Here is a 26,039-nt window from a genome sequence, read left to right as displayed (position 1 = left end):
GTAAGCTTCAAGTGTACAAATCAACAGTAAGTCATATATATATTGCATTGTGTGTTTACCTCATAGTTAGGTTTCTTTCTGTCACCACGTTTGACCCTCTTTAAATCATTTACCTCCCCCGTTCCCTCCACCCTCTGGTAACCACTAGTCTATTGTCCATGTCCATGAGTCTCTGTTTATCCTGTTTGTTTGTTGCTTTTAGGTTTATATCCCACATATAAGTGATATCATGTGATTTTCAACTTTTTCTGTCTGGCTTATTTCGCTTAGCATGAGTATCTCGAGGTCCATCCATGTTGTCACAAATGGCAGTATTTCATCTCTTCTTATAGCTGAGTAATATTCCATTATATGTATATGTACCACAGCTTCTTTATCCAATCATCTATCACAGGACGCTTTGGCCACCGTGAATAATGCTGCTATGAACATCAGTGTGCATATATCTTTCCATCATATATTTCTTTAATGTTAGCACCTTGGCTTTAATTTACTGATCAAAGTTTCCAATATACTACCCATCTACCACTTTATTCTCCTCCATCAAGTCCCCATGTTTCCTGTTACTCACCTAAGTAGTTGTATTTCTGGTTCCCAATGACTGGGCCATATATCCAGTTGTCCACCTTTTCATCTAAAGTTTTGACAGAGGAAAGATATTCTATTTCCTTGGGTCTGTGCACATAAGCAAATTGGGAAGGAGTACTAACAAGACTGTATCAGCCATAAAATAACAGGATCAACCAAACATACTGGGAATATCTACTCTTTAATGCTAGGGGGACACAAAAAGAAATACATATTAGACATGAAAGAATCACAAAATAAGAACAACCACAGAAAGAATCACATCAACCACATAACCAAAGTCATTCAGCTGGCTAATTTGACATGCTGATAGAGGAGCATTCGAGTAAGGGTATCCTGATTGCAGCTACAGATGAAAAACTACAGTTTAGAGCTACATTTATGGGCTTGAGACTCAACACCTAGAAGACAAGACAACAATGTGATAATGGTGGTTACCTCTGAGGAGCAAGTTGAAGGGGCACTTTCACTTTTTAGTCAAGATGCTTCTATATTTTTTAAAACATGAACATGTAGTCATGTGTTATTTCTGTAATTAAAATCCAGCATAGGTAAAGCCAAGAGAGAAGAAAAAATCTCAGAGGGAGAGAGTATAAAGAGAGAAAAGGCAAAGAACATGTTATTTCCAAATATGGACATAATTAGGGGCAGAAGGAAGCAAAAGCAAAGAAACAGCAGTGGGACAGGCTGGCAGAAAGAGAACTAGGAGGATATAACAACTCTGTGGCCAAGGGAGGGAAGTTTCAAAAAGGAACTGAACTGTCAACAGAACCAAAAGGGGAAAAGAGGAGAGAAATAAGATGATAAAACAGAATTTAGATCTGAAAGAGGCTTCTTAAAAATTATAACCTTCTTCCTACATCATGCCCCTCAATCTTGTGATAACTGAGGCCCAGAAAGGTTTAGTGGCTGACAAGACAGGTATTGGTAGCTAGAGAGCACAGCAGAGGCATACTGCAACGTATTTATGGATAGTCTAGTGAATGGGTCCAGTGGAAAGAGAAGATACCAGAATAAAAGGAGGGTAATTGGATAAGTAGTATCTGGAATAGACAGGAAGAGATGGGACTGAAGGCAGAAGCAATAAAAAAATAATATGACTTTTCCTCTGAAGCTGGGTAACTTGTGTCCTGTTTCATTGGGCTTGTTAGATTAGGAGGTTAGGGAAACCACTTAGACAGAGTACCTGGGTTTCCCCCAGAACTCCACCCTTGGCACCTTTCCCATCTCAAACTATACATATACCCTAGGCTCTATTTACCATCTATACATGAAAGAATCCCAAATCTGTATTTCAGCCCAAATGCTCTCCTAAGCCCCAGACTCAGGGGAGATAAATCTTTACTTATATATCTGTTATTATCCAAATTGTTATCTCCATCACCACAATTCTACTCCTAGTCCAGTGCTCTCTGTCTCAGAGAAAGGTACCACATAATAATTTTAGGCAAGTTATTGAACATCATCTCTTATTATATCTTTGTAAGCGAATGGGAAAAACATTCGCTGGATGACAATAAAGTTAAAGTCACAACTGTTAGAGCAGCCTCACCCATTGAGTGTCCCTTAATGGATTAATAGTACATTGCAAAGTCTCCAATTAGCCTTGTTCGGCTCCATGCCAAGGGTAGCAGACAATAATAAGTGACCCCCAATAATGACTACCTCCTGGTGTTCATGCTCTTGTATAATCCCCTTGCTTTGAGTGTGTAGGACCTGGACTAGCTTCTAGCCAACAGATACAGCAAAGGGTGGAATATCCTCCCACATGATTAGGGAGGTGGGTGGGTGGGTGGGTGTGTGTGTGTGTGTGTGTGTGTGTGTGTGTGTGTGTGTATACAACTTAAAGCAGCTTAAGACAATGATAGAAAAGATGTTATAAAGCAAGCATTAGAATTCATCTGGCAATTAGTTAAAGGAGGTAATAGAAGCAGGAATTTCGAAGAGGGAAACAACACATCATTATCAATATTATAATTATTGTTTGATAATATAAAAATGAGTATATTCAACACTGGGGCTCAATTTCACATTACTGAGCACAAGCACTCAAATTTTGAAAATGTGGAGGTAAAAAAATTCAGATAAGCTGAGCTATTTCAGGAGCTTTTTAGTAATAGATTACATTTTACAGATGAAGAAATTCAGGCAAAGGAGGGTTAAACAATTTGTTCATGATTACAAATCAGTAAGTCAATTGTACTGAGAAGCAGAATTTCTCTTAATCTAGAACACTAATGAAAACTGACATTACTTTTCTAGGTTACAATGGCTGCTTTGGGTTAACAATGTTTTCACTAAAATAATTTGAAATCCTGAGTCATCCTTTACTTTTTGTCTTCCTCCGAAGTTTACCAATAGTTTACATCTTATATCCAGACCCTCATAATGTTCCACCTGAATCTCTTTCAGCAATCTCCTAACTAATCTTCCCAATTCCAGTATCTCCTTCCCATCTGTCTTACATAGCTCTAACCATGACATTGTCCTCCATTACCTACAGAATGAAGTTTGGGAACCAGAGTTAAATTCAAGTCTTGGCTCTACCATTTCCTCACTATGTGACTTAGAGCCTCATTTTTCTAATTTATGAAATGAGGATAATACCAACTGCCTCGTATGTCCTGGTTTTCCTGGGTCAGTCCCTGTCTATGCCTACCCCATCTGATTAGCACACTGCTTCACTCTCAAAATTTCCCTGGTTTTGATAATAAATCATCTGATCAATAAAGTGTTGTTGTAAGGATTTAATGAGACAATGCGTATAAATATAACAGACCTGGCGTGATACTTTTCTGACTCCCTGACAAAAATCATTATCTCCAACATCAACAACTATAGAAGAACCTACCCCATATTACATGGTCTACCTCAGAGGCCACCTCCTCACCTTTGTCTGTCTCCTATTAGTATTCTAAACCTCTCTTAGAATGTGTCTCTAGCACTTGCTTGGATAGTGATTACTTGTGCACGTTTTAACTTACTCAGAGACTAGCTATGAGGACAGTTTCTGCCTCTGATTCCTCTTAGTCCCACATGTGACACCTAGCAGTGTCTTCCACACAGAAGATTACATTCTTCAATTTAGAAAGAATCAAAATTTTGGCCACAGAATTTCACTTATCCATCAGCTGTTTATTCAAGCCTTCTGTTTCTTACTCCCCTAAGATCATTTCACTTGCTCATTAGTAATAGGAAGTTTCCTTCTTTCACAACTGGTTACCACTCTGATTGTCTTGCGTGGTGGTGGTGGAGGGATTCTTAGAGTGATGGTCCTAGGAATAGAAAGTAACCAAGAGCACAGGTTCTAGAGCTAGACTGCCACTCATAACTGTATCTCTATCAGTTACGAGCTCAGAACCCATATAAAGCACTTGGGGAAAAGCACACAGTAAGTATCCAATAAGCGATAGCTATTTTTATCTGTTCTCTTCTTCAACCTCAGTCAAATCAGAATGCTTTACTAAGGAGTGAGGCCTCTCAGCAACATCCTCTACACAGGCAGCCAAGTACCAGCTCCGGCAGATACAACCTCCAAGGCTCAGGTCTTCCCTGTCCATCTTTCTAGAATGCCTGTTTTCTTGTCCCAGTTTCTCCCTCCTTTACACCTAGGCCAAGCTGAGGCCATTTCTAACAGTTTCTCTGACCACCAGCAAAGACGAGATTCCTTCTGTCTGACTCTCTAAGCATAACTTCTAGGTCCAGGTTCAGGTTCAACCTCAAACCACACTCCAGGTAGCTCCTCATGCTCCATGGTTTCCACAGCCAGAAAAATCTCTCAAAAATTGTATGCTTTATGATTCCAGTCTTTCTACACCTATCTCTACCCTGAAATTACTTAGCCTTTCTCCTTTCTCACAACTGCTCTCATCACTCCAGTCTCTGCCACTTGCCCATCTTATGCATACAATTAAATATCCAAGTAAAACCTGTCTTGCTTCTTAATTCATTGTTAAGTTTTCTACCATCCACCTCCTGGCTAAAATTTCAAATATTAGAGAACTAGGGTCAGTTAAGATGGGCTAGTGACTCGTCTCTAAACATACAAAACTGAGCGAAGAAACTATTCATTAAACCAAATCAAGAGAACTTTCAGCTGGACATTCCTTTTACTTCTTGTATCTCAGGCAAAGGCCTTCATTTTTTGGGGGGGGTGGGGCCAGGAGGAGTGAGCTAAAATGATCTTGAAGCATTTGAAGACTTAATTTAATCATAACTTTATTATGTAAATATCAGGCTATTTATATCTACTCTACTTCAAATAAAAGACCATACCTGCAGTCCTCCTCAGGTCCTTAAGCAAAATGCTCAAGAAATGGTAGCCTAGCATTCACTGGCAATATTTTAAAAAGTTAAGCAAGAACAACTATTTATCCAGACACTGAGACACTTAATTGTTTAAGTGTGGCCTAGAATAAAATTACTATGCTACTTAGGTATTAAAATACCCACAGATCAAAACTAATGACATAATTAAAATTGCTTCATCAAAAAAAAATAAACCTAATAAAACCATGGTCTTTACCTAATTTTATTTCACTTACTTTTTAGCATGAAGCTTTAACAAAGCCACAGCTCCTCCCCTGAGCCCCCTGGCCACAATGAATCCCTGGTAGCTTTCAGGGGTCCTTGATGTGCCCAGACTCGGCCTCCTGTGCTTCAGACCTGACCTCTCACCTCAAACACTATTACACCTTTTATGCCTTAGTATAATAGAGTCAAGAAAAGAATTGAGTGGGATATAGGTTTTATTTAAATTTTGTTATTTAAAGGCATTAATAGTTTTTGTAAACAAGTCAAGTAGTATAGAAAGGTGTCAAGTGAAAATGAAGAACCCCTACCCCTGCCACCCCCAGTTTCCAAGGTAACAATGATAACCATATCTTGTATATCATTCCAGAAAATGTCTACACATATGTAAGTATACATATATACAAACATTTATCTATCCTCTACCTCCCCTTCTTTCTGTTGTACAAATAGTATCATATAATTCTTCACTTTTTTCCCACTTAAAACATAGGTTGGACAGCATTATCTGTCATTATACGTAGTTCTATGTCACTCCTTTTAATGAAATGTACAGCATTTCATAGTGTGTATACACCATTATTACTATAACCAGTCTCATGATGGGCATCAAGATTATCAATAGTAAAAATAAAAAATGACAACAAGGTAACTAACATCCTTTAGCAAATGACTTTTGTGCAGTTCCTTTTTAGACTAGATTTACTGGGACAAAAGGTATACATATCTTACATTTTGATTAGGATTTCCAAACGGCCCTCCAACTGGTCTCTAACAATTTATACTCCCACCAACACTGCACAGAAGTGGGCTTTTAAATCAATCACCTAAAGTTCCTGCAGCTCAAATAGGGACTAGATATTTAACACAAAAATAGCAGCTCACTGAGGATTTTGTTACACCTTTTATAGTCTAGAAAACCAAGTGCCACAGCTGGTGGCAGCCACACCTTGCTATGATTAGCCTTGCCCCTATCCGAATGCAAATTAAGAGGGTGCTATTCCTAAGAATTAATCCAGCTCTTGAATAATGAATTGTTTAGGTTCAGAAATTTTGTGCAGTGAATTCAGTATAGAAGAGAAACCTATACAGCTCCTGGTAACATACCCACAATTATCTCTAACACCAGGAGTGCTACATAACAGTGTGATAAAAGTTAGTTTCCACTCACCCATAATTAGTTAAAGACATTGGCAATGGAGACATACTTTGAATATGTAAGAACTCAGTAGGTCCGCATGTTCGTGGCATGGGATGATCTGACAAAGAGATTTTGCTAGTTAAACAGAATATCTGTTGTCTTTTTTCCAGTGATAGTGAACATCTACAAGCATCATTGTATACAATCTAGTGAATCACATCTAGAATAACACTTGTCTAACATTTGATATTTTGTAAAGCAACTTAGCATATCTTACCTCATTTAAACCCCATGGCAATTCTGGTAGGAAGGCAAGGCAATTATTACTCATTAAACCAAGACTCGATTAGCACATAGGATGTGCTGGGCACTCACTGCTAGGTAGGTAGTACTCGAAGATGAACTAGACACTCCCATCTCATTCATTGTCACTCTGCCCTATCCAGTCTATCCACAAAGCCTTTACATTGCACTTAGGAGACTTAGTAACATGGCCTACAAAACCCTGTGTGACCAGCGACCTACCCAACCCTCCAATTTCATCCTGTGCCCCTGTATACCTCACTCACTGTGGCCCACCCACACTGGACCATGCTGGGGAAGAATCCAGGCTCTTTCTGTCTCAGGGATTTCCACTTGATTTTCTATGCCTGAGATGCTCTTCCCCCAACTCTTCACCTGGATAACTCCTACTCATCTTCAGTCTCAGCTGAACTTGTCACTCCCTCCCAGACTCCTCCTCCCAATAAATTATGCCTCATTTATTATTCATTTCATCAGACTTTACTTCATAGCACTCACACTTCATAATGAAATATTTGTGTATTTATTTGCTTGCAACCCAACTCTCCCACATGACTGCAAGGCTTAAGAGGGCAAGAATTATAATTTCTGAGGTCACTGCTATAACCCCTGCTCTTACCCAATGTAGTGTCTGGCACACAGCACACGCAAAAACAGAAGTAGCAAACAAATACAGCCAATACCTTCAAGGAGTATACAATATAGTGAGGAAATACACAAAGAAGGGAAAAACGAATTTTACCAGAGGATGGGTGAGGTTTTGAGAAAGACTGCAGAGAAGAGACAACTCTTGAGCTGATGGCTAAAAGGTGAGTAGGTGTCTGCCAGCAATGTGACCTACTGAAATGATCTAGGCCACCAGGGATGGATTGCACGTGAGGAAGAGCAAGGACTGTGTAGTGCCCCACAGACTTTTGGCTTTGGTATCTGGGTGGATGGTGGTACACTTATTTGATACAAAGAATGTAAGAGAAAGAGGCTCTATTATTATTTATTACCAGTAGAACCCAAGGGAAGGAAGGCACTGGCAGAGTTGAGAATTTGGATGGTAGTGATTCCTCTATCCACCTGCCTCTCAAGCTAAATAGGAAAGATCATGATTTCAGCCTGGGAATATTCAGTGCTGAGTCACAGGTGGCCACAAGTGAGGCCAGGCCAAGGGAGGGCAGTGGAAAGACCAGAAGACTTAGTACAGACAGGGTAAGGGAGGTTCTCTACATCTGAACACTTTTTTGGCCAGAAGATGTCAATGATGTAATTTAGTGTGCTTATCTTTTTTTGTGAGGGCCAGAAGGAATAAAAGAAAAAATCAGTGTCCAGAGTATCTCACATGCCTGATAATACCCAGTTCATCTCTACTGAATGGTCTCTGTCCTGGATTTATTTCTAACTGCTCTGTGTTGCAATTTCTGTGTTGCTCTTCATGTAAGTAGTCAAGATAGAAATCCTAAATAAATACAATAAAATACTACCTAACGTCTGAATGATATTGGGTTGAAAAACATCAAAATATGCCATTACTAAGGGAATTACCTCATCCTATTAACTCAATAGCTTCTTTGGTCTGACCACAGGTCTATAAATACCTGTGTATTAACAGAAGGTAGGAAGAATAAGAAGAATCTGGCATCTGGCCACCTGTAGTGAAACTTTCTAGTCTCTCCTCCATCTCTGCCCACCATACACAGAAGAGCCTTACATGAAAAAGGAAGTTTTGAATCATAATTCTAATCTAAACATAAGAACCTACCATTTATTTCAAAAAAAAAATGCTAACAGAGTGACGGGAAGAAAAAACTCACTCAGGAAGCCTCAATGACAAAACAATTCTTTGGGTGAAAAAAAAAATTGAACTTGTCAAAGTATCAATATAAAGCATAGTATGAAAAGACTAACACTTAGCAGTAGGGCTAAACAGGCAGACAGACTGGCAGCGCACCAGGCAGCATGGTTCATCAGGAGCCCAGGGCCCAATCCTGGCTATATGCACTATGTGACAGCAGTATGACCCAGAATAAGTTTCACCAGGCCTCAGTTCCCTCCTTTGCAAGATGAGGCATTTGCAATAGATCACCTCAAAAGACCCTTTCCAATTAAAAAAAACATCCTTTTAAGAGTGTATCGTTTTGTTTGTTTGCTGCTGCAAGTATTATACAATCTAAGCAGATAAGACAGGCTAGGCATTTTGGTGATTCTCATTTTCATCTACAACTGTGGAAGGTAAATATTATCATATCTTTTTGCACATTATAATAGGAAAGGTCAACATTTGTGAGTGCTTAACAAGTGCCAGGCAACGTTCAAAGGCCATATATATACATATTAACTCACTTTATCCCCCAATAATCCTAGGAGTAGGTTTGATTATTATTAACCTCATTTTACACATGAAAAGGGTGAGGCACAAAGAAATGAAATAACTTGCCCACTACTAGCAGTGACCAAGCCAGGCTACAAACCCAGGGAGGAGTGTGTCTCCAGAGACTACATTTAACTCCAGAGGAGACAACTGAGCCTTTTGGAGTTTAGGTAACTTTGACTACCAAACTGGCAGAGCTGGATTCAGATCCAGGTGTATTGGATTCCAAGGCCCATGCTCCTTCTATAGCCATATGCTTGAGAAGGAATGCTGGCTTTGAGAGAAAAAATTATCTGAAATATTGTTTTCTTTGCTCCTTACTCAATGCTTTACATCATAGTCCATCCTCCACCTATCTGCCCCCCTGAGGAGCTGTAGAAGGGCAACAGTGCAGAGAAACAAAGAGCTCATCTCTGTACCTATAGGTAAGAAACGGCCAGATAGAGAAAAAAGGGGACGAGGGACTCTTTTTCTTTATTCCTGCTCTAACAACATGACTTTTGTTTGAGTCATGCAGATGCTAACGTTTTGGTCAGGAGCAGATGGCATTTCTTATGCAATGGTGGTCCAACTATGCAGCCACAGAGCTATCCAGATTTCACACTGAAGCTCTGTCATCTATCCACTGACTACTGTGATGCTCCCCTGGCCTCCATGTGTTAGCTAAATCACCAGAGTGTTTACAAATACACTATGCCAATAAACAAACAAACAAACAAACAAATAATAAGCTGCAAGGTTGAAACATGCTTCTTTTGGATCTGAAGCCAACAGAACAGTTTCTCATTACGACTATTTTATTATAATTTCCCTCGACCTTATTTTTATGCTTACTCTGACATATTTAGCCACCTCGCCTCATTATGTAACTCCCACACTAGATTAAGTGATTTCCCCATTTTTGTACAATCTCTCTGTTCCTACTCTCGCTCCTAAAAGAGTTTTTAGAAGTCAATAGGAGAGATAGCCAAAAATTACAAGACTACTTAAGGAAATATTAATAGCAAAAAAATGCTCTAACCAAACCCTCAGGGGCGTGGTTTCTTCTTTCTTTCTTTCTTTCTTTTTTTTTCAGTTTGGAGATGGAAGGGCCACAGACTGGCTGAAGCAGCTGTCCAGAATTCACTCCTTGTGGAAGGCACTGTTATTTTATATATCTTTTTCAAAGTACCTGTTTTCTGATTATAGAAGGAATACATATTCATTGTATAAATATTAGAAAATAAAAATATAAAAAATAACTGCATCTTACTACCTGGAGATAGCCACTTTATCAACTTTGTTTCATTTCCTTCCATTCTGTATTATCACATAGGTGTGTATGTAACATGAAACACACAGAAATACATATAAACCCACATTTAAATTAAAAGCCAGAAATGGAATAATCCCATACTTTTCCATTATATCATGAAGATATAACTATTGATAATTTGAGATTTGCTTTCCCCAACCCCGCCATTTAACATAGGAATCTATTTCTATGTTAATAAATAGAACTCTACATTATCATTTTAGTAACTATAGTATTACACTGTATCAATGCATCAGAATGCCAAATGCTATCACTTTTCCCACTACAGAAAATGTTGCAATCAATACCCTTACTGATACATCTTTGTACACACCCTTCATTATTTACTTAGGATAAATTCTCAGAAAAGGAATTGCTGGGTCTAAAAGGTTTTGATAAATATTGCCAAATTGACATTCCCATCAAAAATGTGTGAGTGTCCATACCAACACTGAGTTTGCCATTTCTTTTTAATCTTTAATCAAATTTTATTGGAGAAAATGGTATGCCATTTTAATTCCCCTTCCTTTACTACCAAGAATATTTTTACATGTTTATTGGCAATTTAAATTTTTTCTTGTATGTATTTTCCTATTCCCACCCTTTGCACATTTTTCTAGTAAAATACTCGTATTTTTCTTACTGCTCTGTAAGTCTATGTATTAAGGACAATGAGTCTTGTTGCAATTGTTTCTAGTTTTCCCATTAACTTTATTTATGGTTTTAAACGGAAATTTAAATTTTTCATATAGTCGATTATACTAATCTTTTTCTCTCAGTCTATCTTTTATATTATGCATATAAATATCTTCTCTACCCTGACATTATTAGTCTCCTATATTTTTTGAGTACCTTTATCATTTCTTTTAAAAAAAAAAAAAACTTTTGATTATTTAATGTAGCAGTTCCCAAACAGGATTAAACATCAGACTTGCTTATAGAGCTTCTTTAAATGTTCAGGTCTTAAGACTGAATCACAATTTGCATGGATGAAATCTGAGCTGGCAATTCTGATGCACCTCTCCCTTTATTAATAAATTATTTTGATTCTTCTAAATTTACATTGGTATCATTTACCCAAATGATTTCAGCACATTTGTTAAGTACTAATTTCATGAATTTGAAATGCTACCTTCATCTATTTGGTAAACTCCCTGAGAGCAAAGACCATACCTGTTTTTATTAATCATTACATCTCTAAGGCCCAGCATAGTGCCTGGTGCACAACTGGTGCTTCATAAATGTTAACTGAATAAATAAATAACATCTGACAACACAAGTCTCCAACTTCATCCCATTCCAAACTGGTTTGTCTTCTCGTCAACATTTGTTGACTATTAGACCAATAAAACTGATGTTATTAATAATGACCCTGCATTATCAAAAATGTTAAATTATGCCCAGTACACTCTGTTTAAAGTGGCGAGGAAATGTATTAGAGGGCTCCATCAAATGAAGTCAAAATAATAATGCTGACCATGTTTAAGAGGTATGGGAATTCTGATCCAATTCTCAATGGAGGAACTAGACAGCGTTGACCTGCAAGACTAAGGAGCTTTGGCTTTCTCTAGCTCTCAGAGTTTCTCAGCTAGCTCCAGAGACTGACTCAGAGCTTCCTTGAGCTGAATGGCCCACACACACAATCTTCCATGAGCCCATGGAAAGAAAATTGGAACAGGGAATAGGGAAACCTGAATTTTAGTTCTATCGCCACTATTAACCTGTTAAGTGGCGTGTCACTTAACCTCTAGGGGTTGGGCTACACGTTTTCTAAAGATCTCTTCTGCTCTAAATCTCTACCTAAAGACTCAGACAGACTACCACAGGGCAGGTCTTCCAAGGAGCACAAGAAATTCTCTCCACAGAACAAGGTCCCAGTCCCGCCCACGCTATAGCAAAATAATAGTGGTAGTGGGGTGGTGGTGGTGGTAGTAGTAGTAGTAGTAGTAGAAAAGTGTAGTAGTAAGAACAACAATAGCTGTCACTAAATTTTACCAAGTACTTATTATGATACACAATATTCTAAACATCTTACTACTAATAATAACGGCACACACACTTATATGGCACTTAATATGTTCCAAGTGCTTTGCATATATTAACTTAATTAATCTTCATCACAGCCCTATAAGGTGAATTCTATTATTATCTCTATTTTACAAAGGAGAAAACTGAGACACGGAGAGGCTAAGGGACTTGCACAAGGTTTCACAGCTACCAAATGATGGAACCAACTGAGTTGAACCCAGACCCATACTTTTATCTACTATACCGTATTGCTACTCAAATTATCACTGTACTATGCTTATCACCTCAGAGGTTGCACAAAACAAAAAATAAGTAGAGTTACTTATGTGGAATACTCCCCTCTTTGCTAATGGTAGAAAAATTAGGTTTTACTCCAGTGTAATTTTAAGCAGATCAGATTTCAGGTACTGAGATAGCAAAATATTTTATTAATAACGTTTTTATTAAGAATTGTTATCAATTAAAATGTTTGTATTATAAAACAAATCATTAACTACTACTGACATTTCCATTAATCACAGAGAAAACACATAAGCTCTTTAAATATCATTAGGAACAAAACTTTAGATCCCCACCTGCACAAACTCCAGTTCCATACTTTCAGAACTGGCTTTTAAACAGCATCTTGACAGCCCACAGGTGTTTCAAACAAGACAGGCCAAACCAAACATGGTACACTAACTTCTAGTATGTCCTTCTCACCACCTCCCATGTTCCCTATCTTAGTGAATGGTACCACTGGCCCCTGGCACCCAAACTGGGTGTCAACCCAGGCTCGATTCCTCCCACATTGTCACAGAACATTTCTAGACTTCATCCCGTTCTCTCTCTCCTTGCTGCCCCTGCTTCTGCTCAGATCATCACCTTCTCTTCCCTAAACCACTATACCAGAAACTTCCCAAATGGCTCTTAGCTTTCATTCTCTCTGGCTCCAACCCCACTTCAACACTGCCGCCAAAGTTATCTTTCTAAAACAAAATCTGATTATGTTACTTCCCTGTTTAGAATCTTTGTCTTCAGGATGAAGTGTAAAATCCTTCCTAGAACATACAACGCTCTTTATTATCTGGCCCCCAACTACCTTCCCTGCTTCATCTGAGGTTGTGCCCCACAGATCTCACAGGAGGCAAACGGCAACTTGGAAGTTCCCAAACAGTGCTTCTCTGTCTGCCCAGAATGCAATTCTCATTTGTCCATCTGGCAAACTCCTACTCGTTTTTATTAGACCAGCTCGAAACTCATAGTTCATTATGCTTTCCTCTGGGCTTCCATCGCCTTTTGCACCTCTCCCTATTTTAACGCTTTTTCAACCTGACACAATAATTTATTTGTCTGTCTCTCCCATAAGACAAGTAACGGTCTAGTGTTCCATGTCTTATTTGTCTCTGTATTCTGTTTGTTGAATGAAAGAATGTCTCAGGATTTAAACAAGAATATCCTAGCTGCTCCTGATAAATGCCCACTGTGTGAGTCAAAATGGGCATACAGGTCGAATCCCATTTCAACAAATGTTTTTAACTTGACAAGCCTGGTACATCAAAAATAGTTGTTACATTTGTATGGCTACATATTTGAAGCCATAACCAACAGGAGGCAGTTTTAAAAGATACATTAGACCACCAACAAACCTACCTGTGGAATATTTATAGACATGAGAGCTCTTCACTCTAATCCTTAACCTTCTGTGAATAGTACACCAATATGGGTACTGTTTGTCTACCAATTCTTAAGCCTACACTCCCTTGTGATAAACATAAAAATCCCACACACCCTGGAGATTCCAATACTCTCCTAAAGGGCCCAATCCTCGACCCCCACCAAAAATAAAAATAACTTTGTGCATGGTAGGAATTCACAGGTTCACAAGAGATGTAACCCATCAGGCAAGATATCATTGAACTTTGCTCTTAGGTAGTTCATAATATTAAAACAGACATTTTCCTTCTATCACCAAATATAAACATTGTGACATTAAATATGTTTTAAAGTCTTTAATGGGAAGAGGAAGCCAGGGAGGTGTTGACATCTGTTTCCCCCATTTTTGAGAAACTTATGATAGAAATTTACTGGAAACAAATGAAAAACACAAATATGAAAAAGTATCCCGTTTCCTCACATAAACCCTCCACGAGCACATGTTCAAATGAAGAGAGTTCTTTGAAAATGCTTCTGGCACTACGTTTTCCTGCTACTTCCTCCACTACCTCTCTATACTCACATTAAAATGATTTGAACTTCTAACCAGCAGTGACTTCTTTTAAACTAATATGCTTTGTCCTCGTGAAGACAAAGGGTTAAAGAAACAGCTGGCTGCCTGCCACTAGCTGGGGGAGGGGGGCATGGTTGGGTAGGGATGGAGGATAGGGAAGGAGGAAAAACCAGTTAGAGAAATGAGTATTAATTTCTTACCCTGCCACGTGGCCATGTTTTTCCTATCCTCTCCCACGTTAGAGTCACAGGCTCAGAGTTTCCCAGAGCCCCCCAGTTTTGTAGGGAGGCTTGAATGGGATGTAGATATAACAGCAGCTGTGTGGTCTTACTTTCTTGCCAGATGCTCAAGTCCTAAACCTGAAAATATAAACAGAAAAATGAATACCTAAATGAAAAAAATTCAAATCCTTGAAAATTATCTCCTGTCCCTCCCTGAACCTCTCTTTCAAAGATATACAGACACAGGCAGTGTCAAGTTCCCCCTAAGCAGCAAGGGATGGCTGAAGAAATATAGAATGGGGAGATCTAGAGTCAGTTTATATTGCCATTGAGTCACTGGATTTTCAGTAAATGGGTTTTGGAATCTCAAAGGATAGGTGGTTGGATGAGATAACCATCTTTCCTATCTTGACATTCTATGCTTTGGGGAATGAAGAGCAGCATAATATCCAATGACCTCCCCAAACCCCCAACTTTACATTAAAAAATATTAGTAAGGACAGCAAATTTTATGACTAAAGTTTAAAATAGATCTTGTATAGGAAAAGTAAAGAAAGGAAGCATAATAAAAAGAGTGATGCCCCCCGGGTAGCGGTTCTTCCTCTCTGCTTCATTATACTTTCCACACTTCACCAATGTCCTATAAGGAGCATATATTGCTTTTATAATTGGGGGGGGAGCAAAAAAAATTAAAAATAAAATATTAATTTAAGTAATGCCAAATTAATTCAGCTCATTCCTACCTTTAAAATGTAAAATTTAGTCTTAGGACAATACTATTTGCAAGAATATAAAAGGCAGGCGCTAAGAATGGGAGAAAAAAAATGAAAGGTCTGACTACTTTGTTTGATTCAGAGGTTTAATATATTAAACACTTTGTCCATTTAAACAAGTTATTAATTAATAAATTGGTCTTCCTTATTTTAGCATAAGAGCCAACCTGATTTTTCTAAGAAAAAGTCCTCACCTTTTTGACCTGGTGAACAGCAAAGTAGATTGCTATTTACATAGCTTTTATACAAGCGACACCTCCACCCTGAATTGAAAGCGCTAGCGCACACGTACCGAAGACTAATATTAAGGCTAAATTAAGAGTCATTATTTTGATCTTCTTGATTTTTTTTTTTTTAAGGACAACCGTGTGAACGTGTACACGAGTCCGAAAATCAGCGATTGAGAAAAGACAATGCTTTAGATACGGAAAGGTTCTCGAAGTCCAAGAAAACTAGGAACTCACAAAGTCCCAGGATGGATTCACCAGGAAAAAGCGCTTGGATGACTTATCTGAAACCTGGGACACTGTTTTGAGTTTGTGTCCACCACCACTTCCCCCCTCCCCGCATCGCCCCCCCTTCCCATTTCACGTGCAGTTAAATAGTACTGATCCGCGCCTGGCAGAACCAGGGGAAATTTAAAATCTCTGAAGTCCAACTGGGTAACTGCTAAAAATGTATGAAGTTTATGTAAAGCAGATTCTTACTGTCTTTTTATGCTCCACACTTCTAGATTTTCCTCTTATTCGAAGTAGCTTACACTGACGTTATCACACGGGCACGCGCACAATTTCACTTGGCAGTCCAGGAAACTGATTTGCTCTGAAATGTATAAAGGTAAACGCGCATCAGCGTGAAGGTAAACCTATGCGGAGTGCAAGCCTGCAAAGTCTGGAGAGGACCAGCTACTCGCGTTAAGTGGGAAAAGGAAAACTCGCAGCAACTACTTTTCTGAGAGTATGGACTCCACTTTGCTAAGAGCCACACCAACCTGTGAGTTCAGAGTAGGAGGGAGAAGAACAGGGCCTTGACTGAGCTTTACCAGTCAAAGCCACCCTACCCCAGTCCTAGAAAGGGGACGCCTGCAGCTAACCTCTCCCATTCAAAAGCGGGGCGGGCTTGGCGCTGCTCGAGAAAACTTTGCCGGGACAGAGCAACGACCCTTGCTCGAAGACGAAGGCTAGGCTACAGGGAAGATGCCACCCTGCACTGGCTAGAACTAGCCGATCTAACTCCTTCGACTGCCAGGCGGAGGCAGCCAGGCACCGGGAACCCCCACCTCCAGGGGGCCGAGCCAGCAGGGGAGCGCTTCCCCGTGTCGCTGCGCCCAGGAGGTGCTCCAGGGGCCAACCGTCTGCGAAGGACCTGTTAGGGAAGGAAGAATCTATCTGTCTTTACCTGTCGCCGAGGTCAGGAGCGGCGGAGCCCGTGTCCGCCGGGGACAGGCCGAGAGCTCAAGTCGGTTCTGGCGTCCAAGTTGAGCTAGCGCCCCACGTAGCCGGCAGAGCTTCATTCACAGCCCTGACGAGAGGAGGGGGAGCTGAGCGGGCGCGCGGCTCATGTGACAGGCGCCTCGCCAAGTATCGCCGAGCACAGCTGACGTCTGCGCGTGCGCGCCCTTCCCGGCCCTCTCCGGGCACCTCAGCCGAGCGCGGAGGGGGCGACGCTAGCGGAGGAGGGGGCGGGCAGAGACGGCAGCGGTGAAAGAGGCGCTGGGAGGGGTTTCCGCGTGCGCAGCCGCAGTAGGCCGGCCCTGCTTGCTGCCATATTTAATGAAGACGGGGCAGGTCCTAACGCAGAACTAGGCGTGTCAATTGCTTTTGAAGGAGAAATATTGCATTATGTTTCACTGGTTAGAGCCTGCGGTACGTTTTGTTGGTCTTGTCCTTAGGATGAAACTGTTTATCCTGCGCTCCTGGTTTGTAGTAGAAAGTGAATACTAATTATATTAGCTCATGTATTTTGAGCCTCTAATTATATTGAAACACTGTTCCAAGCCCTTTTTTCATCTCATTTAATGCCCACAATAACCCCATTAGGATGCCTACTATTATTTCTCCACTTTTATTCATAAGAAAACTGAAGCACAGAAACGTTAACTTCTCCTAGCTCACACAATAGGAATAGGAATAATTACCAAATATGATACTTGTAACAGCCAACTTAATCCTCATTGCAACACTGGAAAATCTACACAGCAATTTTCATTATTATACCCATTTCAATAATTAAAATTAAAACGAAGGCTCAGAAAAGCAAAATTCATAGGTCTTAGTAAGTAGTAGAACTGAGATTCCAACCTGGATTTACCTGACGCCAAAGCCCTTGCCTTAGTATTGGAAGAAACAGACCCTCATTTTACAGAAGAGAAACAGGCCACAGAGATATGTTGACTTACTTAAGATGATCCTGTTAATAATTAGTTATTGGTAGAACTGAGACAGGAATCTATATAAACCATGTAATCTAACTAGAATCCCAGTACTCTAATTCAGAATCTACTCTGGGCAATTTTGGATGCCTACTTTGGACAACGTAAGTGATCAGTAATACGAGATGGCCAGTCAGCATAAAGCCACCAAGGACAAATCTGTAATACGAAAAGTCAGGCTTTTTGGCCTGTTGCAATGAGAGAGCCCACACCAGAGAAACCGTGGGACCAAACAGGGTGGAGTTTAGGTGAAATGAACCATTATTTTAGTAACTGTAGGAGAGTTGTGCAAGATATAACCAGAAGATAAATTGAGGCCAATTTTGAGGATCCTGAATGTTGGACAGATTTTTACTTAATTCAGAAAGTAAAAGAAATTAGACTTTTGAGCAAGGGAATCCCTTCACTAGAACTGGCTTTAAGAAGGTGAACCTGGGGTGATTGTTCAAGGAGAGGTTTGTTCGTTTTCGTCATTGCAGGAAACTGGAGCTTACCTGTAGATTTAACAGGAAGCGGCACTAGTGAAACAGAAATTGAAGAGGCAAGAAAAAAAATAATGGAGTAAAATATGTGGAGAGATAGAAATGAGATGCAAAATACAAGCTAACCTCGGGAAAGACGCCTCTTTCTCTGAGACAAGAAAAAGACGGGTTGAAGGATGGCAGTCTTGTTAGAAGCAGATTTGTCATGAAGCTACCTCTATAAGGCAAGCTCCGTTTGGAATTAGTAGTTATTTGGGAGAGCTTGGGCAGGAGTGGTTTATGACAAGTAAAAGAGGGATGCAGTACACCCAGATTACCACGTGGTGTCGCCGCTGACCGCTCACAGGCTGGAGGGCTCCTGCTGGGATTTTAGGAATACATTTCAAAAAAAGAACTCTTTATCTTTTGCAAATTGCAAAACAAAACAGTTGTGAGAGTGGGCTCTGGAGCCGGACCGCCTGGGCTCAGAATCAACCAGACTCAGACATTTAATAGCTGTGTCACCTCATTCAAGTTACCTAATTTTACTCTCCTTCAGGTTTCTTGTTTATAAAATGGAATAATAGGATAAAATGTATTAATAGAAGTAAAACAGAAAAGATTAAACCCTCAATAAATGTTAGCCAGTGTTACTATTAATAAAGATGATGATGATGAAGTCTCCTATAGTCTTTGGATTCTCAAGTTTTACAGGAGTTATTTATATGTTGAGTAACAAATGCCTATACCATATACCTTTCCAGGTGAAGTGGTTAAAATGTGGTGTTAATGAGGCAAAGTTAATAATTTAATCAAGAGTTATAGATTCTGTTAACTCTGTCCTCTTTTCCATGAGAACCTTAGCCAGGTGTCCCACAAGTGTGTGCACATGGTCACAAGTGGATCTGGCCAAAATTAACTTAAATGAGTCCTATGCTCTCTTCTCTCTTCCTTGGAAAAATTGAAAAAATGTTCCACAGTGGTCAAAAGACTTAGTCAAAGGCCATTTCGGGTTTTATAAAGCAAAGAGTAAACACAATGTGATCTTAAAAGTTAATTATAAAGAAAGAATAAAACAGTAAATTTCTCGATATAGTGAAAGGTAGCACTTTAGAGTTAATTTTGCAAAAGAAAAACCTTCAGAGCAATAGATCGCAGTGACATCTAAACTCTCATGTTCAAAGCATCTTTATCTTTAATTTTGAAATTGTCATTGCAAATACAGACTGAAATCGTTACATGAGTACAGTCATGTAAAATAGTGAATGTTTCTAGTATTGTTCTTATGATTTGTCCCACATTTTGTTTAAGCCCTTACTATTGTGCCAGGTACTGTATTAGCCCTTAGGGATATTAGCTTTAAAATAAAATGTCTAGGGTGCCCAAGAAATGCCTAGGATAGTTCCAGGAAAAAAAATGGTCAGAACAGAAGGAAATGAACAAAGTTCTTTACCTCAAGAGATCTATAAAGACAGCAGGTCAGGAAATTCTGAAAATAGAGTGACCTAGAATCATTTGTAATTGCCCCGTACCTGTACACCGAGTATCAAAATGAACAAATGGCTTCTATGCCAATAGCTTTTAGGCTAACCTCATGATTGGAGAAACAGTAACAAAAACTATAATGGGATATCATTGGTAAAGTATAAAAATATTGACAATGCACTATGTTGTCAAAGGTGAGGGGTCCTCTCATAAATTGATGGTGGGAGTGCAATTAGTCAATTCAGGGCAATTTTGCAATAACTATAAAAATTACAAATACATGAGACTTTGATCCCAAAATTTCATTTCTAGGAATTTCTCCTTCAGTTATGTGTACATTGGTGTAAAATGTTGTGTATACAAGGTTATTCACTGTACCATCTTTTGTAATAACAAAAAATGAGAAACAACCAGATGTCCATCAATAGAGAACTGATCAAATAAATAATGGTACATCTATCCAATGAAAAAGCTCTTTATGTACTTATGTGTAAAATCCTCTATGATACAATATGTGAAGAAAGTAAGATGTGGAGCTGTGTGGTTTCCCAATTTTGTGCCATAAACATGTATTACCTATTTAATTACATATCTTAAAAAGTAATATAGAAAAAAATTTGAATAACCTGTCAAGGATAGCGTTTAGATTGAAGAGCCAGTTTGTTAGCTTACTGCCTTAGTGCCACCTAAAGAAAGACCCTCTTAGCTCGTGAGCATATACTAGAAAGTCTATGATATGCAAAAACCCAGTCTTTATAGTCTTCTAACTGGGGCCAGTGCAATTTTTGACAGATAGTTTTCAAGAGAAATTTTACTTTTATAAAAATGCCATATCAGATTGCCCTCTGTTTGAGAGAAATCTAATCCTGTCTAGATTAGTGCTGCTGGTAGTCTATGGGGACAAATATGAGAGCTTAGGAAGTGGTTTAGAGGATTTGCAGGTCTCTAATCTGTAAATCCATCCAGGTCTATATAGCCTTCTGTTCCATCAAAGGGTTGAAGTACATGGTACAGTAGTAGTGGTTTCTCAGAATTACTGTGATACCTGTTCACTCCCTAGCATGAGAGCTCCTTGAGAGCATGATCCATGGCCTATACTTCTTTTATATTCATCACAGCAATGCTTTTCAAACCACTTGTGGAGAAGGACCGTTTCCCCCAAAATCCATCATGTACATTAAAAATGAATTATTAGAAAAACAAAATCAAAACAAAGACATAAAATACAAGCCCAATTCTTTTATGATTATATCCAACAGCCATAAAATTACTGTCAAATTGTTGTTAAGATTTCAAAATGTTTACTCTCAATTTCTTGTCACAGACCAGTAATGAATAGTTTGTGGACTGGCACTGGACCATGGACCACACTTTGAGTAGTATTCATTGCCTTACAGCACTACTATAGAGCCCAGCTTATGGTAGGCATTCAATAAATGCTGAGTTTAATTCATCATTCTTATAGTGTTTTCTACTTTGCAAGGTGTCTTCACATCTCTTTCCTTCTATCCTCATACCACATTCAGAATTAAGCAAAGCAGATTTTATCATTCCCATTTGACAAGAAGTTGAGGCATGCAGATTACGTGATTTACCTGGTATAAAACAGCTCCTTAGTCAATGTTGCTAGCTATTAGAGAAATGCAAATGAAAACCACAATGAGATACCATCTCACACCTGTTAGAATAGCTATAATCTACATAACAAGCAATAACAAATGTTGGAGAGAATGTGGAGAAATAGGAACCCCCCTACACTGCTGATGGGACTGCAAATTGGTACAGCCACTATGGAAGACAGTACGGAGGTTCCTCAAAAATTAAGAATTGATCTACCATATGATCCAGCAATCTCTCTACTAGGTATTTACCCCAAAGACTTAAAAACTCATATCTGAAAAGATATCTGCACACCGATGTTCAAAGCAGAATTATTCACAGTGGCCAGGACATGGAAGCAACCGAAGTGTCCTACAATAGATGATTGGCTAAAGAAGCTGTGGTACATGTATACAATGGAATATTACTCAGCCATGAGAAAAGATGAAATACTGCCATTTGCGACAAAATGGATGGACCTCGAAATAATCATGCTAAGCGAAATAAGCCAGACAGAAAATCACATGATATCACTTATATGTGGGATATAAACCTAAAAGCAACAAATGAACAGAACAAACAAACAGAGATTCATGGACATGGGCTATAGTGATTACCAGAGGGTAGGGGGTGAAGGGCGAGGGGAGGTAGATGGGGTAAATGAGGTCAAATATGTGGTGACAGAAAGAAATCTAACTATGGGAGATGAACACACAGTGTAAATATATATATGCCTTATTGTTAAAGTGTACAGCTGAAATATTGGATTTAGTTAACCAATGTCACCATAAAAATTAATTATTTAATTAAAATAAAAATAAAACAACTCCTTAGTGTCAGAGCCCAAATTAGTCTGACTCATTGCATTTTGTGGCAGAGGCACTAAGAAAGCCCTCCAGTCCGAGAGCTTCCCAAGAGTTTTGCCAATTAGAAATAAGAAGACCTGTCTTAGGTTTTCCAAATGACAGCAGGTTGACCACGTGGTGTGATAGAGAATCAGAGAGCTAGTTTGGAATCCAGGCTTAAGCAAGAGATTTTACTACTGAGCCTGTCTCCTTACCTCTAAACTGTGTATAATAACAGCTTCTCCACAAAGATGCACTAAGAACTAAATGGTGAATGTAAATAGCTAGGCACATAATTCAAAAATAATGGTTATTATTATTAGGCTCAGTTTAGGACTGCATTAAAGAACTTGCTCTGCAATCCAGTCATCTGGGAGGAGCGCCATCTACTGGTGGAGTGAAAAACATCTCTGGGAATAGAACGTTGCTCTCAAAAGATGGGATCAGTGAATCATGCCAGTCTTGTCTTTCTCTTGGCTACTTGAAAGTTCCGAGCCAAATGTTCGGTCCACCCCTAGCAAGTGAACTGGACTTTACAGATTATATTTTGTGTTAACCTCACCTCTTGCTACATTTTATTTTTCCTATCTGTATTTTCCCTCAGGTTATCACACTTTTATATGTTTTTATTAAGTCATATTAAATACCCTTTGGAATATGCTAACCGGTGATTTATTAAACTAGATAAGAATGTGACAAGAATACATTAATTTCTGGTTACATTCATGTTAGTCTATTAATCTGGCAACCTCCAGAATCTAATAATAGATACAGGAACAGATAAGTTGACTCTAAGATGTGACTGAGGTTTTTTAAAAATTCAAGTTAAAAAATAAAACTTTAATAAAACTCCAAGCCTATGAAAATTTAAATGGCTACTACCAATTAGTGCTGGGACACTACACATATGCTAGGTGATTTATTCATTTATTTATACACTGTGTACTTAAAAATGTGTCATATACTGTCTCAGGTACAGAAAATATAGCATTAAACAAAAAGGCAAAAGTCCATACCCTCATTGACCTTACACTCTTTTGGGGGAGAGGGGATGGTAAAAACAGATCATTAACAAGATAAATAAAAATATTATATGGTATATGTAGGAGGTAAGTGCTATGAAAACAATTAAGCTACGAAGGGGGTATAGCAAAATCTGGAGGATTACAATTTAAAATAGAGTAATCAGAGAAGGCTATGAGAGATGACATTTAAGGTGACACAAGAAAGAACCTGAAGAAAGTGAGAGAGTAGGCTATGCTGATACCTAGACGGAAAGTATTTCACATAGAAGGAAAGCAAGTGTGAGGGCTCTTAGATGGGGGCATGCCTGGTGTGACTGGGAGCAGTGAAAAGGCTAGTGTGGTGGAAACACTGTGAGAAAAGAAGAGGGTAGTTTGTGATGAGGTCACAGTACTCACAGTGGGCCAGATCATGTGTTGACTAGTGTAAGGACTTTGACTTTTGCTCTTGTTTGAGCCTAGGCTTAGGAGCTATAGGAGAGTTTTAAAAAGGGGGGTGGCATGATTGACTTATCTCTTAAAAAGATTTATCTGGTTACTGTGTTAAGTAGGAGGATGAAGCACAAGTTAGGAGGCTATTTCAGCAATCCAAACAAGAGATAATGGTAACTTGGACCAAGGTGATAGCAGTGGGGGTGATCAGAAGTGGTCAGATTGTGAATTTATTTTCAAGGTGGCACCACTGGGATTTGCTGATGGATTGGGGGTGAGGTTTTGGAGAAAGAAGGAAGTCAAGAATGATTCCAAGATTTGTGGCCTGAGCAATTGGAATTAATGAAGGACAAGTGAATTTGAAAGGGTAGAGATCAGAATTCAGTTTTTTACACTTTAAAATTTGAAATATGTATTAGATATCCATGTGGAGATATTAAATAGGCAGCTGGTTGTACACGTTGTAGCTTAGGGGAGCTTTTTGGATTTAAGATACAAATTTGAGGGTTGACAGTAGATGGCGCTTAAAGCCATGAGATCAGATGAGATGACCAAGGGAGAAAGCAAAGAGGGAAAAAGACAAGACTGAGCCCTGGAGCACTCCCATAAGAAATCAGGAAGCCAAGAAGGAACTAAAAAGAAAACTAAGAAAAAGCAGCCATGTGATAGGAGAAAATCCAGAGCACTGTGGTGTCCTGGAAACAAGTGAAGAAAGTGTTTTAAGAAGGAGGGAACGATCAACTGATTTTAATGTTACTGGTGGGTCAAGTCAAACAAGGACAAAGTTGGATTTGGCAATGTGGAATCACTTGTGACTTTGGCAAGTTTTGTTTTGGTAGAGCCATGGAAGATGGAAGCTTGATAAGAACGGGTTTAGGAGAAAATGGAAGAGGAGGAACTTCCAGTTTACCAGATGGAGTGAATGAACTTATCCTTATTCCTCTCATTAAGTAAAGACACTGGACATTATACAGGAAACAAATGTAAGAAGATTTTGAAAGATGAAGAGAAGAAAGAAAACTAACTAGGGACCTTCGAACCTGAGGAATAATACTGTACTTGAGTGGTGTCAGCAGAGGCCTAATGGGAAGCCTGAATTTTCGCCCCCTCCCAATAGTAATGAGGTGCCTCTCCTGCCCCATGGTGAAAACAAGGCAGGAAACATGGTATTCTACCTTCAACTGACAGTAGCAAGGTGGCACCCCCTTCCTGACATGGTATCAGAGGAAGCCAGCTAAACAGAAGGTTTAAATAAGATCCAGAGTCTCATCAAGTAACATTCAAAATGTCCAGGATACAAATGAAAATCACTTGTCATAACAAAAATAAATAAATAAATAAACAGAAAAATCTCAATGTAAGGAAGGAAAATAAATCAACAGACACCAAGACTAATGTGACACAGATATTAGAATTTTATTACAAGGATTTCAAAGCATTCACCATAAAAAATGCTTCAAAGAGCAGTTTTGAACAGGTTTGAAATGAATGAAAAAAAAATAGAAAGTCTCAGCGAAGAAATAGATTATATAAAGGAGAACCAAATGGAAATTTGAGAACTGAAAAATGTAATGACTAAAAATTTCCAAAATTTGGGGAGATATAAACCTACAGATTCAATAGCTGAAGCTGAGCAAACCACAAACAGAATAAACCCAAAGAAATCTATGCCAAGATATATCATAATCAAACTTTTGAAAACTAAAAACAAAGAAAAAAATCTTGAAAGCACCAAGTGAGAAGGGGAAAAAAAACTATTTGAATGAAAGCATATTTCTCATCAGAAACCATGGAGGCCAGAATAAAGTGGCACATTTTTCAAATGCTAAAAGACTAGAATATATAAAGAACACTTGAAATTGAACAGTAAAAGAAAACAAATAATCCAATTAGAAAATGAGTAAAAGACATGAAGAAACATTTCACTGAAGAGGATATATAGAAGGTAAATAAACACGTAAAAAGATGCTCAACGTCACTCACCTTCAGGAAAATGCAAATGAAGACTATGATGAGATATCACTACACACCTACTAGAACTGCTAAACTAAGAAAACATGATAATACAAAATGCTGACAAGGATGTGGGAAAACTGGATGTTTCATAAATGTGTGGTGGGAATGTAAAATGCTACAGCCATTCTGGAAAATAGTTTAGCAGTTTCTTAATAAACTACACATACACTTAGCATATGACCAAGAACAAGTTCAAGGTCCTGTATGAGAAGCAGAAGGGCCCCAGTGACTGCCCCTGTGTTCCTGCAACTGCTGCCTGGTGTCTGTCATCAGCTAGAAGGGCTTCCTGTGGAGCCCGAGGG

The 26,039-nt window shown here is 38.9% G+C and overlaps 1 protein-coding gene across 3 annotated transcripts in view; it reads right to left on the bottom strand.

The window, feature by feature from the left end:
* The window catches only part of CLCN5 (chloride voltage-gated channel 5), a 161,855-nt gene extending 144,799 nt beyond the window's left edge, over window positions 1–17,056 (bottom strand). For 2 of the 3 annotated variants that reach the window (XM_039874866.1, XM_039874864.1), the window contains exons 1-3: window positions 16,845–17,056; window positions 16,154–16,268; window positions 14,653–14,811 (exon numbers count right to left, since the gene is read on the bottom strand). Coding sequence is in view for 2 of the 3 variants with exons in the window: in XM_039874864.1 (XP_039730798.1) it covers window positions 14,653–14,668 (16 nt within the window). In the remaining variant the exon portion in view is untranslated. The remainder of the gene's footprint in view (window positions 1–14,652; window positions 14,812–16,153; window positions 16,269–16,844) is intronic. The other variant, XM_039874865.1, reaches the window with a different exon arrangement.
* Between the last annotated feature and the right edge of the window lie 8,983 nt (window positions 17,057–26,039).

This window comes from Pteropus medius, unplaced genomic scaffold, assembly GCF_902729225.1.
Source record: "Pteropus medius unplaced genomic scaffold, Ma_sr-lr_union100, whole genome shotgun sequence".
NCBI classification, from domain to species: Eukaryota; Metazoa; Chordata; class Mammalia; order Chiroptera; family Pteropodidae; genus Pteropus; species Pteropus medius.
The sequence above is the reverse complement of the archived record's forward strand: the minus strand, read 5'-3'. Positions and strand labels throughout refer to the sequence as shown.